Source organism: Crassostrea angulata, chromosome 10 (assembly GCF_025612915.1).
Source record: "Crassostrea angulata isolate pt1a10 chromosome 10, ASM2561291v2, whole genome shotgun sequence".
NCBI lineage: Eukaryota > Metazoa > Mollusca > Bivalvia > Ostreida > Ostreidae > Magallana > Magallana angulata.
In genome coordinates, this window is record NC_069120.1 from 20,365,071 (window position 1) to 20,384,979 (window position 19,909).

The 19,909-nt window shown below is 31.4% G+C and overlaps 1 protein-coding gene and 1 long non-coding RNA gene across 2 annotated transcripts; both read left to right on the forward strand.

Annotated features, from left to right (window-relative positions):
- Nucleotides 1-1,268: 1,268 nt before the first annotated feature.
- On the forward strand, nucleotides 1,269-6,891 carry LOC128165019 (uncharacterized). The gene is made up of 2 exons (XM_052829201.1): nucleotides 1,269-1,819; nucleotides 6,287-6,891. The coding sequence occupies exons 1-2, from the start codon at nucleotides 1,441-1,443 to the stop codon at nucleotides 6,889-6,891; spliced, it is 984 nt and encodes a 327-aa protein (XP_052685161.1). The 5' UTR covers nucleotides 1,269-1,440.
- Nucleotides 6,892-12,448: 5,557 nt separating this feature from the next.
- Nucleotides 12,449-13,156, forward strand: LOC128164819 (uncharacterized). Its single transcript, XR_008240997.1, has 3 exons — nucleotides 12,449-12,542; nucleotides 12,798-12,829; nucleotides 13,054-13,156. It is a non-coding gene; the product is annotated as an uncharacterized LOC128164819 (long non-coding RNA).
- Nucleotides 13,157-19,909: the final 6,753 nt, after the last annotated feature.

Sequence of the window (19,909 nt, forward strand, 5' to 3'; positions counted from 1 at the left end):
TAAAAAAACCTTCAAGATATATAAAATCTAGCTCACTAAATTCTACCACTTTAATTTGACCATTATAACTGACAATATACATTTGAAAGATTTTTGGTAGGGCGAAGTTAAGAAGAGTCATTATTGTCACCGTTTGATACATTATTCATTAATATTGATGAACTAGTTCAATTTCATGACAGAAATAACAGACGTTTTTGTTTTCAGTGATTTGCATGTATTACAACAGTTCATAGCGTAATTCATTGGGGGAAAACGAGATTATTAAACCTTAATGCGGGCAATTTTTCTCAGTATGGACAAGCATGATACCCATCACCGCTGAATCTAAAAAAGACATTTTATATACAGATAAAATATAAAATTTAGGGGTATCAGCAAGATTCCATTAATGCTCACTTCCTCAGTGGTACACTTTAACTGTTTTACTCTTTTATCTATACAAATAATCAATCAAAAAAAGTTCAAATTATTAAAAAATTTCGGGTATTTCACAAGTTATAACGTCAAAATAAATAACATCATTTCCACGTGCGGGATTTTGTGAGGTAGAGAATTAAATATGTTAAACGATAAATATGAATAAATATACACAATCAAAAAGGACGTTATAACTGTAATGAAATCAAATGGTTATGTATTTAAATGGTTTTATTCGGAATATTTCGGAACTTTTATTTGGTTAACAGAAATCACTCAATATTTCGAATTGGCGTGTATCAGTTAATCGAGCTGACACACCTTTTTGCAGGAAATCAGTTTGATAACGGCGATCTTTAGAGAATAAGCGAAATATATTGAGTCAAAAGAAAATGTACACACATTCTATAATTTAATATAACATAATTTTAAGAATAATTTTTATTAAAAAAAAAAGCATCGATAACATAAAATTTCTTTGTCCAGTGAAATTAAAAATCCAATGATTCATAGATCACACAATTACTAATTGTAATTAATCATTGATGACAAGAGTACATGTAAACGCCCGCTACTTACATCCTTAAATTCCGATAAAATTCCTTAAATACTCTCCAAACTGAACTTTTATTCAGCAGCCACATTGACTTTTGACAGGGCCAGCCTTTTGACGTCTTCGAGAAAGACTGACTCTGATTGGACCATCAGGAATTATATTAACCAATGAAATTGAGTTGAACATTTTCTATCACAATGGCCGGTCTGGTCAGAAGTTGATGTGGCTGCAGAATAAATGCTCGACCCCTTTCTTTATCTATGGTTACAATTAAATTTATTTTCTTTTGAAAAATAAATCAGATTATTATAGCAATGAACAAACCTAACTGTACTATAAATAAATCTGGGAAATTTCATTCCCCGTATACATTGTGACGTCATACTTTTTTCTCATTGCGTCACATTCTACAACGGTTGTAAACAGATCAGCTGGGTAGACTGAGTGAAGTAAAATTGTTTGAAATGCAGCCCCGTCAGGCTTCCCATTCAAAGGATGTTCGGCAGACCGAAAAAAGGAAATTGGCCGGGAAAGCTCGCCTACCGGGTAGGACTAAGAGGTCGAAACTTCAAAACGTACCGGACCAAACAGACCCGACGAATAGCGGAGTCAGCATCGAGGAAGTAGCTGCATCTGTATCTCAAATGATCCTCCCAGAATTGACACAGACAATCCAGACATTAATATCCCAGAGGGAAGATAATGGCGTGGTTTCAAGAAACCAACAACCGATTGAAAAATCTCCACCAGCAATCAACTTGGAATCCCTGGCAGGCCCGAGTACGGACTCTGAGCAAAAAATTGAAACAATCATCAACCCACATCAGCCAGATTCGTGTGAAGGTACCAGTTTTGATTGCATTAATGTTCGTTCAAACAATGCAGATTTAGATTTAGATGTTAACAATGCTATAATTAGCGTTAATGATGAACTCGGCATGCACGTAGCTCATGCTACAAAACAAAAAATTATGAAGGGGGAATTCGTGGAATTGTACAGCTTATTAGATAGACATCAAGTTAATGACCAGGAAAACAAAATTGTTTTGAATAACGGTCAATTGTCTTTCAAACCAGTGAATCAAAACAAAATTTTTGATATCCAAACATGGCTAGATGCTTTTTTCATTTACATGAGCATATACTTAGTAGCCCATCCCGATCAAGCACAAAAGATGCTTAAATATATGGCAAATGTAAAAACTGCTGCTAGTCGATCACATGGATTTGGTTGGAGGGAATATGATAGACAATTTCGCATCAAGAAAGCAAGAAATGATTGTATTCCCTGGAACCAAATCGATCAAGAATTATGGCTTTTGTATATTAATTCACCATCAAGCGCAACTGGGCAACGATCGCCTCAGCGAAATGCATGCTTTGATTTTAACAATAAGGGGTTTTGTATACGACAATATTGTCATTATAGTCATACATGTTTGAAATGTTCTGGTAAACACCCGGCAACTAAATGTCATGAGAAATATCAAAACAACAAAACAGTTATGTCGCAACCAAGCTCTGACAAGCCCGTTCCTCACTTTTTTCGTGGCTCATGGAAAAAGTCCCATACAACAAACTATCAAAAAACCAGGAACAACACCTATTAAATTGTGTAATATGCATCTTTACCTTTCTTTGTATCCTAAATCTCTGGATGCTAGTGAGTTGAGGGATGGCTTTAAATATGGTTTTAAAATCAACTATTTTGGTCCCCGTTTTTCATCAACCTGTGATAACTTAATTTCAACCAAACAGCACCCAGATGAAGTAAGACAAAAAATATACAAAGAAATTGAATTAGGTCGTGTTGCAGGTCCATTCGATCAAGTACCTATGCATAATTTTAGATTATCACCTATAGGCATTGTTGCTAAGAAAGATGGGGGTTGGCGTTTAATACATCATTTATCATTCCCTGAAGGAAGTAGTGTGAATGATTTCATTGACCCAGATTATTGCACGGTTCATTACACACCGTTTGATGAGGTTCTAGAAATGATTGCTAACTTAGGTACAGACTCTTTTCTTGCAAAAATGGACGTGAAGTCAGCTTTTCGTTTATTACCCGTACATCCAGCTGACCAAGAGTTGTTAGGTTTTAAATTTAACAATCAGTTTTATTATGATATGTGCCTCCCTATGGGCTGTTCGATAAGTTGTGCTCTATGGGAAAAATTTGCTAGTTTTCTAGAATGGGTGACAATAACAAAAACAGGTAAAGATACATTAAGGCATTACCTGGATGATTTCATTTTTGCAGCCAAAGATATTGAAGGGTGCAAATTATTAATGTCAAGTTTTCAGAATACTTGTAGAGATTTTGGAATTCCGCTAGCAGAGGAAAAAACAGTAGGTCCTAAAAAGTCATTGGTTTTTCTAGGCATAGAAATCGACACAGAAAAGATGGTTATAAGTATACCTGAGGATAAAACAATTGCTTTGAAGCACAGTATATTACAGATTTTGGGCAAATCCAAAATAACACTAAAAAATTTACAGTCCCTGTTAGGTACTTTGAATTTTTGCGCCAAGGCAATTCCTGCAGCCCGTGCTTTTAACCGTCGTTTCTGTGACGCTATGTGTGGTATTAAGCACCAATCTCATTTCATAAGGGTCAATGAAGGTATGAAGAGTGACCTTCGTGTTTGGCTTAGCTTTCTTGAACAATTTAACGGAAGCTTAAATTTTTTAGAAATAAATTGGCTCTCCGATTTTGACCTTCACCTATACACGGATAGTGCAGGTAATCCACAACTTGGCTGCGGCGTTTATTTACAGGGTCAGTGGGCTTATTTCCAATGGCCTCACGAATGGCAGAACACAGATATTATATCTGATATTACTTTTTTAGAACTTATTCCAATAGTTTTGGCAGTTATGCTATTCAAAAGCCATTTCCACAATAAGAAAATTATGTTTCATACAGACAATATTGCTTTAGTGGCAATTCTCAACAAGAAGACATCAAAATCGAAAAGAGTAATGCAATTGGTTCGCCCTTTAGTTCTTTATGCTATGATTAATAATACTTATTTCAAATCAAGGCATATAAGTGGCTATAATAACTCAATCGCCGATTCTATTTCTCGAAAACAGTGGACAAGGTTCAGATCGCTCGCACCGGAAGCGGACGTTCATCCTTTGCCCATTCCAGAAGATTTCACGAGGATGATATCAGAGCTGAAATAGAACTGCTAACACTTAACTCTGTAGCCACAAACACAAAAATTTCATACAATAATAGTTTAAGAATTTTTTCAAGTTTTCGAAAAGACTATGGTTTTTCCGACATTTGGGGTCCGCCAGTTTCCCACTTATGTGTTTTCATTGCTCATATGTCCCTGAAAGGCTTAGCATATAGTACAATATCATCATATCTAGCTGGAATAAGTTTCAAATGCAAACTTTTATGCACCAACGATTGTACAAAATACTTCCTAGTTAGAAAACTTTTAGAAGGTGTTAAACGTTCACGCAAATCAATTGACCAACGTTTGCCTATAACTCAAGATATTTTAAAAAAGCTCATATCAAGTTCAAGCTATGTTTGCTCATCTAATTTTGAAACATTCCTATTTTGTGCTGCATTTTCTTTGGCATATCATGCCTTTTTGAGAGTAGGTGAATTTACAAGGAACAATGCCAATAACATTCACCATTTTATTGGTATTAAGGACATACAGATAATCAACGACCAATCAATTAATAGGAAACTATTAAAGCTTACTGTTCCGTTTTCGAAAACCGACCAATCAGGAAAAGGTTCATCAATTCAGTTGGTTGAATCCGATACTCAAGCTATTTGCCCTATTTTGCTTTTACTAAGATATCTGTCGGTCAGGCCAAATATTGGGTATCAGGAGAAAACGTACCCAGGAGAAAACGTACCCAGGAGAAAACGTACCCAATCTCTAGGGTACGTTTTCTCCAGGAGAAAACGTACCCGGGTACGTTTTCTCCAAGAGAAAACGTACCCTATGAAAATCATAATTATACTACTTAATAGTTTTTAATACTTTTAAATACTATATTACATAATAAATATACAGAAATATAAGAGTTCTATAGATATATGAATTTAATACTTTATAATTTTAAAGGGGTTGGAAATATTAAATAATTTTCAAATGCTACTTTAATGCATATTTTAATGCATATATGTATAGAAATGTATTCATCTTATGAATAATATCTTTGTAATAATTGTAACAACTTTTATTTTAGTACGAAATAACGACCTGTCATAATAATGTGTTTTCAGTCTACTTCTTTTAGCTAATTATCCATTTACCGTTAGCCTTACCGATTTGAGTTTCTCTATGCGAGATCCCCTGATTTTAATTATAGTGATAATCAATTAAATAGCTGAGCAGCTATTATTATGTAGTATTATATATTGCCTCCCCGTGCAGGAGAGAAATATTCACCCTCCACACATTTTACATGTCAGTGGAGTCGGAAGAAAATTGACTGTTCAAAGTTATATCTCGTAGGTAGTAGTCTCCATATATATGAATCAAACAAATATTTAAAAGACTTGGACTTGGTTATATTAAGCAACCTTGTTTTATAGATAATTTTAAAAAAAATGTAAAAAAAAAAAAACCCAACCCCCCCCCCCAAAAACCGCGATATCGACATCTTGAGATACTCGTCATTTAGTTCTTCAAATGAAATTGCAATAAAAACTAATAATTTAACGGTTTCGCTTATGGTGGATTAATTGTCGACTAATTAAACTGCTCAGGCCATGTTCGTGTATGTTATAGATTATCGTCTTAATTCAAGAACGTGACTATGCATTTAAAAACAACAGCAACAAATGATACAAATGTTCATTGTATATTTTATTTTCTTTCATTTAAGGAATATCTATGAAAACCGTTATTTATTATTTTCATAGGGTACGTTTTCTCTTGGAGAAAACGTACCCTATAAATTGGGTACGTTTTCTCCTGGGTACGTTTTCTCCTGGGTACGTTTTCTCCAGCATTCAAATATTGGTGGGCAACTCTTTATTCATATGGATGGCAGTCCACTTACGCGCTATCAGTTTACGTCAGTACTGAATAAATCAATAGATATCATAGGTCTTTCAAGCTTACTCTACACTTCCCACTCTTTTCGAATAGGGGCTGCTTCTGATAGTTTTTTAAAAGGTCATTCTGAATCAGAAATTATGAAAAAAGGTAGATGGTCATCAAATGCGTACAAAAGCTACATTAGAATTTAAAAAAATCGAATCAGTAAGAATTTTTGTTTTTGTTTTTTTTCCTTATATACACATTTGTTATCATATATATATAGGTCAAGAAAGGAACATTTGGATAATAGGTTCATCTATTATCAAGTGGGCTTTCCAACGCGCTTGCCTTTCTGAAGAAAAAGCTCATCTAGGACTTCAACGACAAAATTATCGCATCCTTTGGCAGGGCAAGGGCGGTTTAACGTTGAATAAGTTGTTCCCTCGAATTCAGTTGCTGTTGAGGTACGAACCTTCTCCTGATATTTTAATTATTCATTGTGGGGGAAATGATATTGGTAATGTTCCTCTTCTTGACTTACGTACAAAAATGAAAGAAATATTTCAAAGAATTCAGACCAGGCTTCCAAACACCATTCTTGGTTGGTCTCATATTCTTCCTAGATCTTCGTGGCGTTATAGCAATAATGTAAAATCTCAAAATTTTGCTGCCAAAAGAATTAACAGCTTTATGAGCAAATTGTTTGTACAAAATGATTGTTTTTACATCAGCTATCCAGAAATCGCATGGGATTCTTATGGCTTATTCAGAAAAGACGGAGTTCATTTAACTGAACTTGGAAATGACATACTACTCTACAATTTACAAAGTACATTGCAACAAATCTGCTCTTTTAATGGCAAACGTGGAACACGGCCAGTGTGCTAAGCGTCGCTAATCCTCCAATGTTATTGGCGGTGGCTGTTCTCTCATAACTCGAACAACCATGTGGCGATTTTTCGCGACGCTTTTGGTTTTATAGATTTGATAGCAAAATGATACTGAGTATCTGTTCCCAGTACCAGTATTGTTTTGTCTATCTTTCAAAATCATTTAGCCAATAATGTAATGTATAATGTCATAATGTATAATGAGCATGATGCTTTAATGTATAATGTTGACTAATTGTCTTAATGTTGCATAATGAGTGATGGATGATATAATGGTCATCAATGGTTGACATTCATATTGAATGTATAATGTAACACATAATGTAATGTATAATGTAATGCATACTGTAATCTATAATGTAATGCATAATGTAATGTTTTAATGATAGGGCTAGCCATTTTACATACGGCAGTCCTAAGGCCGTGGCCACGTTCGCCAACAAAATAAAACATATAGATTAACATTTTACATTTGCCTTCATTGTCTATAATAATTAAATTTATTTTCTTTTGAAAAATAAATCAGATTATTATAGCAATGAACAAACCTAATTGTACTATAAATAAATCTGGGAAATTTCATTCCCCGTATACATTGTGACGTCATACTTTTTTCTCATTGCGTCACATTCTACAACGGTTGTAAACAGATCAGCTGGGTAGACTGAGTGAAGAAAAATCCCACCCACCCACTCCACGTTCTAATTATAGTCAATATTAAAACTACCATGTTTCTACATTTTTAATAACGCTTTCTGCCGTAGTTTTATTTATATTTTCAGATTCCTACCAGAATACTCCAATAGATGATTGTCTGTTATTATATTAGACACTGTGTGTTGAACTTTGCAAAGAAGGGAGGACACATCAGTCCTGAGATCCTGTCATCGTCACGGCCTTGGAAGAAATACTGGTGTTACTTGGACATTGTAATTTCAATTCTTTGCGAATTTTCGCGACTCTTTTGGTTTTATAGATTTGATAGCAAATAATACTGAGTATCTGTTCCCAGTACCAGTATTGTTTTGTCTATCGGCGATTTTTCGCGACGCTTTTGGTTTTATAGATTTGATAGCAAAATGATACTGAGTATCTGTTCCCAGTACCAGTATTGTTTTGTCTATCTTTCAAAATCATTTAGCCAATAATGTAATGTATAATGTCATAATGTATAATGAGCATGATGCTTTAATGTATAATGTTGACTAATTGTCTTAATGTTGCATAATGAGTGATGGATGATATAATGGTCATCAATGGTTGACATTCATAATGTAATGTATAATGTAACACATAATGTAATGTATAATGTAATGCATACTGTAATCTATAATGTAATGCATAATGTAATGTTTTAATGATAGGGCTAGCCATTTTACATACGGCAGTCCTAAGGCCGTGGCCACGTTCGCCAACAAAATAAAACATATAGATTAACATTTTACATTTGCCTTCATTGTCTATAATAATGAAATTAATGTTACAATGGGCTTGGCCCCTGTGATCTGTATCTCGCTTGTAACTTGACTTTAACATTCAATTTTTTGGTCAATCATTTAAATTGTACCAATAAATCATTTTATACATAAAATAAAACTAAAATGTTTGATCTCTAATCGTGTCCAAGTCCCTTTAAGTTCAGATTGTGGCCTTGTTGCTGACGAATTCAACCGATCGATAAACTGGTTAGAACTGGATCTTGTAGATTTCAACCCTTTAAGTATCAATATCGCTAGCTGTGAATTACAACCGATGAGAAAGAAGATGAGAAAATACTCTGTAGAAGTAAAAATAAGAAAATATGGTTAACACTCGCAAACTATCCATCGGCATTAATCGTTTAGATTTTTAAAGACTCTAAACTATCATCTTGTGAAAGAAAATATTTGTTTTTTTAAGCTGAAATTCCCAATTTTTTTTTTCTATGAATTTAGCTGGAGCTCGTATTTGCAAAGAAATTTATATAATCTTAAAATGCAATATTACTATTTTTAAAGAAACAGTGATTCATTAGACGACGTCATTCAATTTATTTCAATGCATTGTTAATACGACAACAAAATTATTAGATATTTTGATATTTCTTTACGATGAGATGGACAAATCGACTCTATTTTAAAACCTTGTTATAGTTCTGCTTGTATCGTTTTTGTGAACTTCAGCTCTTATTTTCCTGGTGCAGCAAGCCCTGTAAATATACCAAATGATATACATTCAAAGAAAAACATTTTGTAAAAAATGCAAGCCACTATCGTTTGCTAATTAAAACTTTTCGTTCCTCTCTTTTTCGGTGACTATTTTAATGTCACTTATATCTAAAAAAAAAAAAATGCATCATATATCAAATCTATTTGTATATTTATATTTTACAATGTCCAATTAACCATATTTCATAAAATTGTTAAAGAGCTTCGATCCTCTGATTTTGGGTAGCCATTTTGGGTCACCTCTATTCTGGAAATTATGGATCACATATTAATTCTACTTATAAATTCAAATTATATAATGCCAATTTAACTATAAAAAAGTAAAAGAAAATAGTTTAAACATTATTCAATTTTTCAATCTGGCAATTATAAACTTATTCTTTTTTTTTTAAGACAAAAGTTTTCTGATATAATTTCCCACTTTAGAAAATTTCAACCATAGTGTCAAATGTTTAAGGATTTTTCAAATTGTTCAAAAAATATTTAAAAGCCTCAATCTCAAAAAATAGGTTATCGACATAAAAATTTAAAATTAAAAATAACAGTGCAATCAGAGATCTATAACATACAATAGTAATTTTTTCATTATCATCACTAGAAGATTATTTTTTATTCATTCACACCGATTCTTAATTACATCAAGAACTAGCAAATAAAAACAGCTTGCTGATTAAAAAATTACATATAAATTCTTTCAATGATGCTTTATTACGATAGCTTAGTATTAAGATAAACATCGTAAAAGGTGATGTAACAGTTTTATTGTCTCAATTTAAATGAAATATGAGGGTAACAAGCGTTAAATTTTGGAGTCTTTTTTCGAAATAGTTTTGAAAAAAATACCTAACGTCTCTCTGAAAGGGGAAATTTATTGTTACTGAACTCTTCATTCGAATGATGATTAATTAAAAATAGCTGTTAGAATTACTTTTCATAGGATTTGCAATGAAGTGCAATATGAAGTTTGCTTAAAAAGAAAAATTATATTCAGTTTATTTTTACTTCATAATTTATTACTTTAATTGATTGATCATGACTGTTAAACAACCCATTAGATTTTTTTGTTTCTTTCCAACGATAAAACAAAACAAACAGTAGATGTAGATATGCCTTTATTTTGACATTGTTAGTTTTGTACCATAATTGTCTTTATCGACCAGTATCTATGAAGAAACAAGAAAATTTGTATATAGTATAGTATAATATCAAATATGCAAATATGTCTATATCCCGGGAACATGTGCGAGTTTTTTTGGAGGGTTTCAATCATTATTAAATATATCATATCATATGCTGTGGTTTTATGGCATCATTTTTTTGTAAAATTCAGTAAACATCACAGTTTTGAAGATCAATAAGCTGTTGTTTCATCATGAGTTGTTGGCATCAATTTTCGTGAGTTTAGCAAAAGGAAATGTAAGTCTGTGGCCAACAATAGGTGCAAATAATAATTCAGGGAACATTGAATTTGTGTATTGGCAACAAAACCAATGGAAGTTGATGTTCAACGATTATTGGCGAAACAACAGTAGTTTTCAAATCTACATACACAGTAAGTCCGAGGACAACCGAAAGGTGGGCGGCGTCGAGGTAGACGTGGGAGAGTTATACTGTTGGGGAATGTAAAAATATAGAAATAAAATAAATAAATATCTGTTTTATAAACGAAGCTTTAACAATTGGAAAGCAGAAAACGTTTAAAAGCGCTGAAAAAAATTTTTAGTAGTGTGGAATTTTTTTGATACATTTCTATCATATTTGATATTCCAATTATCAGCCAGATTTCCTGAATGTCAAGTTGGTTTTTTTTCTATAATTTTTGCTCAACTAAAACAAGAGGCCCATGGGCCAGATCGCTCACCTGAGCAATAGTAAGCATGATAAAATCAGCCCTAATGGAGTCATAATACAAAATATCTGTACAATGTGGTATAATACATGTTGATCCTGTATGTTTATCGTCAGATCTGTTTTCTAACAGGTTGGTTTTAAAATCATATCACATGTTAATCATTGCAGTTCTTAAAAAGATCTCAAACAATATAGACGGGATATAAACCTACATCAAACTCTGAACCCGTTGTGAGGCCCAAGAATCATCCAGGGGCTAAAGCCTTTGTCATTGTAACAAGGTATATATTGACATACATATTTTAAAATGATGTTTGTGATTCAAAATAATTTTTTTATATTTTAAATGCTAGTTTAGCTTAAGGACAGACGAGACGTTCCTCAATTTTATATAATTTTCCTTGATATTTTATTCCTTATTTATTAACATTTAAACCAGTTAATTCCCAAAACTTCAGAGTATATTACCAGGCTCGTTTCGGAGCTAAAATATTTCGAATTTTCCTTAAAATACCACGCAAAATGCATTTGAATGCTTATAAGCAGTCATACTATATATTTTCAATTGAACACTTTATATCCAAATGAAAAAAGAATCATATTACATAAAAAATATAATTATGAAATTACGAAGTGGAAATCTTCACATTGAGAGGGGTTTCCCTATTGAAATTGTATATTTAAAACGGAAGATGCAGATTGAGGGATGAGTTTTATTAATGACAGGTGTAATACACCGTTTTGGTTGAATCTGTTGAAGTATTGATCGGACGACGGAGAGGATCGCAAACTAATTTTACCGATGAGTTTCAAGGAAAACTGACATACCTTTTTGCAGGGAATCAGTTTGTTTACGGCGCTCTTTAGGGAATCGGCGAAATATGTCGAAATTCTCTTATAAAGTAAGCAATGAGAACAGGTATAATAAATTTAACTATATTTAATGTATCTCTAAGTCAAAGCAGATTTTGCATACATTCACTAAGTAAATATGACTATATTTTAGAATGAAGTTTAATAAAAAAAAAATCGATAACATAATATTTCTTTGTTCAGTGAAATTAAAAATGCAATGATTCATAGATCACACACGATAACTAATCACTAAAGACAAGAGAACGTGTTGAGGTGAATCAATTAAAAATATAATTTTAAACATTAGGAATAGACGGATTTTCCAGTTTGTATCTCAATCACCTGTCATTATAAATCATTGTCATATAAATACACGAATATTGCTTAATAAGGTGAAGATTTAATATATTCTAATCTATTAGTAGTTGAATGTTCATTTTACTACCAAATTCCCAATATATGAATGATTTCAAGGGAAAACCTCCCTGAAATTAAAAAAAAGTAGCCGAAAGTTCATTATTACATGTACAGTGTACATATCAAATTCCCTATTTTTGACTGACTTCATGGAAAATCCTCCCTGAACGTACATATAAAGGACAACATATTATGTGTGTTCAGTTTAATTTTCAAACGACAACGAAAATTAATACAATCATAACCATGAAATTTTATATCTTTGTGTTGCTGGCTACTATTCTGCGCCTTGGTCTCTGCATGTCTATCTTCCAAACTCGTAAGTACAATCATGGATATCCAGTTCGACACTATGTTTCTTTTGAAGCAAAATAAGATGCATTTAGTCATTTGTTTATAGCTTTTCAGTACTCATAGTTTATTGCCGAACATTTCAGAAGGATATAATCAATGTTTGTTCTAAAATGATTTTTAGAAGCATACAAAATTAGCAAAACATGATATTCTCCGTTAAGTCTTCAAACTATAGCTTAGATTGTTTTTCATGCATTTAATTTTTATTTTTTCTTTCTAGCAACGAAGTATTTATGTCCGAAAAGCTTCTGTGTAAGTTTATTAAAGTACATTACTTTATTGTTTTTCATGCAAAGTGTATTACATGTTAAACGAGAAACTTTACTAATTTTACTTTAAAATGTCTGATTATGTTTGTATTTTTTATATTATAAGCATATCTGCTTAAATGTTGCAATCAATGATGTGAAAGTCAAAAAATAACAATAATAAATGTATATTGCAAATTTTTACGACATATTTTTTTCTTGTTTCAGGCTGACAATCCAGAGTGTAACGTTGCCCCCAAAAAGTTTTTACCATGTACATCGCTAACACCGCCAAACATTTACTCTTGTGACTGTCATCCTTTATCAAGAGGTAATTTCATAATTTGTTGATTCTTTTTCAAAAATAAAGCGATCTATTTTTTCACTGCTGTATATATCACATTATTGTTAACATAAATAAATAAGGTTTGTTAGACATATTTGATATTATACTATACTATATACAAATTTTCTTGTTTCTTAGTAGATACTGGTCGATAAAGACATTTATGGTACAAAACTAACAATGTCAAAATAAAGGCATATCTACATCTACTGTTTGTTTTGTTTTATCGTTGGAGAGAAACAAAATAATCTAATGGGTTGTTTAACAATCACGATCAAGCAATTAAAATGGAAAATTATGAAGCAGAAGTTAACTGAATATAATTTCCCTTTTTTCGCAAACTTTTCATACTGCATTCAAATAAAATAAGTCAACAAGCGATTCATACAAACATTATATTCTACAGACACACTTGTATATTTAATAATTTGTGCAATCATAACATCCCTGGGTTCGAAAACTCTTAATGAATATTATTATTTCATATCAATAAATGTAACGTTGAACAGAACTTGATACCGTTTAATTAAAGCGTTCATACTTTAAAATGAACGATACAAGGTTTTAAAGGTCAATCTCTATTTACCAATGTTTTTGTTAAAGTACTATTTTCTCTTGAAATTATTAGTAAACTTTTGGTTAATAAACACCAAAACAGAAAATCAGGTCTTGACTGCATTTTCAAACAAAACTATCTGCAAAATATAAGCTCTCTTTTTCAGCCAACCTCGTTTTTTGATGTTTTAAATCATGTTCAGGCAAAAGAAGTTTTATATCAATAAATATTTAGGAAAATATTATGTAAGAAATACGTTATATGTAAATAGAATTACAGTGTTTAAGGTGATAATCAAGAATAATCTCTGGAAGGAAATTAAAATGAAATAAACAAATTATATTTGTACAAATTATTCGAATTATTTTGACATATTGTTTAGTATTTTCATGATTAAGTAGCTTTTTTAACAAGGAATTTTACGTTTAAAACTGTGACCCAAAGATGAATTGAAGAAAATGAAAACACAACGGTTAATCGGCGTTTTTTCTTTAATTTATCAGTAATAGGGAAAAACCACAAAAATATTTGTTATCTCTTTCATTTCCTGTATTTATTGTTCGCAAGTTTGTTAACAAGGTGCACTGTATAGGGACCTTAAAATTTCAACTCAAACTTAATAGTTTTTAATTTCTTGGCCAGTTTTTAAAATGCATCGTTTATTCATACACTTAATATGTACAAGACATACAAACGTATGTAAATTATTGTGTTCTACAACAAGTTCGTGTGCGTTTTTACCACTAACTTTTATTTGCTATTATAATTAAAAAGAACACAAAAGATGCCGTATTTAATTTAAAATATAAAATACTTACATGTTTAATCCAAACAATTGAGTTTATAACAAATTATTTTTCTGGATCAAAAAGTAATATGCATAAAACAAAGACAATAAGAATAGTTTAATCATTTAGAATTGGTGTGGGAAAGCCGTGAATAATATTAATTATTGATATGAATAAATGCAATTCTTGAAAGTGCATTGATCAGAGAAATTAGGAAATTTACATTTAAATTTTCTAGTTTCAGTATCAAAATATTGAAATTACTTTTTCTATATTCTTCAGAATTAGTAATTAACGATTTCAAATATGTTCAGGAGAACAACTCATAAAAAGGTGTATAAAGAAAAAATTGTTAGGTTTTGTTTTAAGATGTGGACAACCTTTGTAGATTTGAAAATTAAAAAATACCTTCAAGATATATAAAATCTAGTTCACTAAATTCTACCACCTTAATTTGACCATTATAACTGACAATATACATTTGAAAGTTTTTTTGTAGGGCGAAATTAAGAAGAGTCATTATTGTCACCGTTTGATACATTATTCATTAATATTGATGAACTAGTTCAATATCATGACAGAAATAACAGACGTTTTTGTTTTCAGTGATTTGCATGTATTACAACAGTTCATAGCGTAATTCATTGGGCGAAAACGTGATTATTAAACCTTAATGCGGGCAATTTTTCTCAGTATGGACAAGCATGATACCCATCACCGCTAAATCTATAAAAGACATTTTATATACAGATAAAATATAAAATTTAGGGTATCAGCAAGATTCCATTAATGCTGACTTCCTCAGTGGTACACTTTAACTGTTTTACTCTTTTACCTATACAAATAATCAATCCAAAAAAGTTCAAATTATTAAAAATGTTCGGGTATTTCACAAGTTATAACGTCAAAATAAATAACATAAATTCCACGTGCGTGATTTTGTGAGGTAGAGAATTTAATATGTTAAACGATAAATATGAATAAGTATACACGATCAAAAAGGACGTTATAATTGAAATCAAATGGTTATGCATTTAAATGGTTTTATTCGGAATATTTCGGAACTTTTATTTGGTTAACAGAAATCACTCAATATTTCGAATTGGCGTGTATCAGTTAATCGAACTGACACACCTTTTTGCAGGAAATCAGTTTGATAACGGCGATCTTTAGAGAATAAGCGAAATATATTGAGTCAAGAGAAAATGTGCACACATTCTTTAATTTCATATAACATAATTTTAAGAATAATTTTTAATAAAAAAAAAAAAAGCATCGATAACATAAAATTTCTTTGTCCAGTAAAATTAAAAATCCTATGATTCATAGATCACACAATTACTTATTGTAATTAATCATTGATGACAAGAGTACATGTAAACGCCCGCTACTTACATCCTTAAATTCCGATAAAATTCCTTAAATACTCTATCACAATGGCCGGTCTGGTCAGAAGTTGATGTGGCTGCAAAATAAAAGTTCGACCCCTTTCTTTATTTATGGTTACATTGAAATTAATGTTACAATGGGCTTGGCCCCTGTGCTCTGTATCTCGCTTGTAACTTGACTTTAACATTCAATTTTTTGGTCAATCATTTAAAATGTACCAATAAATCATTTTATACATAAAATAAAACTAAAATGTTTGATCTCTAATCTTGTCCAAGTCCCTTTAAGTTTAGATTGTGGCCTTGTTGTTGACGAATTCAACCGATCGATAAACTGGTTAGAACTGGATCTTGTAGATTTCAACCCTTTAAGTATCAATATCGCTAGCTGTGAATTACAACCAATGAGAAAGAAGATGAGAAAATACTCGGTAGAAGTAAAAATAAGAAAATATGGTTAACACTCGCAAACTATCCATCGGCATTAATCGTCTAGATTTTTAAAGACTCTAAACTATCATCTTGTGAAAGAAAATATTTTTTCATTTAAGCTGAAATTCCCAAATTTTTTTTCAATGAATTTAGCTGGAGCTCGTATTTGCAAAGAAATTTATATAATCTTAAAATGCAATATTACTATTTTTAAAGTAACAGTGAATCATTAGACGACGTCATTCAATTTATTTCAATGCATTGTTAATACGACAACAAAATTATTAGATATTTTGATATTTCTTTACGATGAGATGGACAAATCGACTCTATTTTAAAACCTTGTTATAGTTCTGCTTGTATCGTTTTTGTGAACTTCAGCTCTTATTTTCCTGGTGCAGCAAGCCCTGTAAATATACCAAATGATATACATTCAAAGAAAAACATTTTTTAAAAAATGCAAGCCACTATCGTTTGCTAATTAAAAATTTTCGTTCCTCTCTTTTTCGGTAACTATTTTAATGTCACTTATATCTAAAAAAAAAAAAAATGCATGCGCGGATCCAGAAAATTTTTCCAGGGGGGGGGGGGGGGATCCGAAGGATAATTGTGTTTGCCAGGGGGGGGGGGGGGGTCCGAGGCATATTTTCGCGATAATTATACTATGTAAATTTAATAAATTTTCATTTTCCAGGGGGGGTCGGGACCCCCCCGACCCCCCTCTAGATTCGCGCATGAAATGCATCATATATCAAATCTATTTGTATATTTATATTTAACAATTAACATGAATTAATATGAATTAACAATTAACCATATTTCATAAAATTGTTAAAGAGGTTCGATCATCTGATTTTGGGTAGCCATTTTGGGTCACCTCTATTCTGGAAATTATGGATCACATATCAATTCTACTTATAAATTCAAATTTGATAATGCCAATTTAACTATATTGATAAAAAAGTAAAAGAAAATAGTTTAAACATTATTCAGTTTTTCAATCTGGCAATTATAAACTTATTCTTTTTTTTTAAGAGAAAAGTTTTTTGATATAATTTCCCACTTTAGAAAATCTCAACCATAGTGTCAAATGTTAAAGGATTTTTCAAATTGTTCAAAAAATATTTAAAAGCCACAATCTCAAAAAATAGGTTATCGACATAAAAATTTAAAATTAAAAATAACAGTGCAATCAGAGATCTATAACATACAATAGTAATTTTTTATCATCACCAGAAGATTATTTTTTATTCATTCACACCGATTCTTAATTACATCAAGTACTAGCAAATAAAAACAGCTTGCTGATTAAAAAAATTACATATGAATTCTTTCAATGATGCTTTATTACGAAAGCTTAGTATTAAGATAAACATCGTAAAAGGTGATGTAACAGTTGTATTGTCTCAGTTTAAATGAAATATGAGGGTAACAAGCGTTAAATTTTGGAGTCTTTTTTCGAAATAGTTTTGAAAAATGAAATATACACTAAATACCTAACGTCTCTCTAAAAGGGGAAATTTATTGTTACTGAACTTTTCATTCGAATGATGATTAATTAAAAATAGCTGTTAGAATTACTTTTTATAGGGAAAAAAGAAATTGAAATCATATTAATTATGACGTCATAAAGGATCTAGCACCAAAATCGTTTACTAGATCTTGATCTAAAATTGGTTTACTAAGAGGTGAGAAAACACCAAGGATGTTAATATTTTGGATGTAATGTTGATACTCACTTAGTTGGCAATCACATGATGCAATAGTTACACTGTAACTGTATGTGACACAAGGTGTGTAGATGCCTGGGGGAGAGGAACATAGAGGATTATAAGCGGTCTGAAATACAAAGGTTTTGACCTGTCATGGCATTTAATTTTAATTGTCTATGAAATAAATTGGTGAACACAATGTTTCGCTAATATATCCCGGGAGTTTTTTTTGGAGGGTTTCAATCATTATTTATATCATATCATATGCTGTGGGTTTATGGCATCATTTGTTTTGTAAAATTCAGCAAAAATCACAGTTTTAAAGATCAATAAGCTGTTGTTTCATCATGAGTTGTTGGCATCAATTTTCTTGAGTTTAGCAAAAGGAGATGTAAGTCCGTGGCCAACAATAGGTGCAAATAACAATTCAGGGAACATTGAATTTGTGGATTGGCAACAAAACCAATGGAAGTTGATGTTCAACGATTATTGGCGAAACAACAGTAGTTTTCAAATCTACATACATAGTAAGTCCGAGGACAAACGAAAGGTGGGCGGCGTCGAGGTAGACGTGGGGGAGTTATACTGTTGGGGAATGTAAAAATATAAAAATAAAATAAATAAATATCTGTTTTATAAATGAAGCTTTAACGATTGGAAAGCAGAAAACGATTAAAAGCGCTGAAAAACAATTTTAGTGGTGTGGAATTTTTTTGATACATTTCTATCATATTTGATATTCCAATTATCAGCCAGATTTCCTGAATGTCAAGTTGGTTTTTTTTTCTATAATTTTTGCTCATCTAAAACAAGAGGCCCATGGGCCAGATTGCTCACCTGAGCAACAGTAAGCATGATAAAATCTGCCCTAATGGAGTCATAATACAAAATATCTGTACAATGTGGTATAACACATGTTGATCCTGTATGTTTATAGTATAGTCAGGTCCGTTTTCTAACAGGTTGGTTTTATAATTATATCACATGTTAATCATTGCAGTTCTTAAAAAAATCTCAAACAATATAGACGGGATATAAACCTACATCAAACTCTGAACCCGTTGTGAGGCCCAAGAATCATCCAGGGGCTAAAGCCTTTGTCATTGTAACAAGGTATATATTGACATACATATTTTAAAATGATGTTTGTGATTCAAAATGAAATTTTTATATTTTAAATGCTAGTTTAGCTTAAGGACAGACGAGACGTTCCTCAATTTTATATATATTTCCTTGATATTTTATTCCTTATTTATTAACATTTAAACCAGTTAATTCCCAAAACTTCAGAGTATATTACCAGGCTCGTTTCGGAGCTAAAATATTTCGAATTTTCCTTAAAATACCACGCAAAATGCATTTGAATGCTTATAAGCAAAGTCATACTATATATTTTCAATTGAACACTTTATATCCAAATGAAAAAAGAATCATATTACATAAAAAATATAAACATGAAATTACGAAGTGGAAATCTTCACATTGAGAGGGGTTTCCCTATAGAAATTGTATATCTAAAACGGAAGATGCAGATTGAGGGATGAGTTTTATTAATGACAGGTGTAATACACCGTTTTGGTTGAATCTGTTGAAGGATGGATCAGACGACGGAGAGGATCGCAAAATAATTTTACCGATGAGTTTCAAGGAAAAATGACATACCTGTTTGCAGGGAATCAGTTTGTTTACGGCGCTCTTTAGGGAATCGGCGAAATATGTCGAAATACTCTTATATAGTGAACAATATGGACAGCTATAATAAATTTAACTATATTTAATGTATCTCTAAGTCAAAGCAGATTTTGCATACATTCAATAAGTAAATATGACTATATTTAAGAATGAAGTTTAATAAAAAAAAA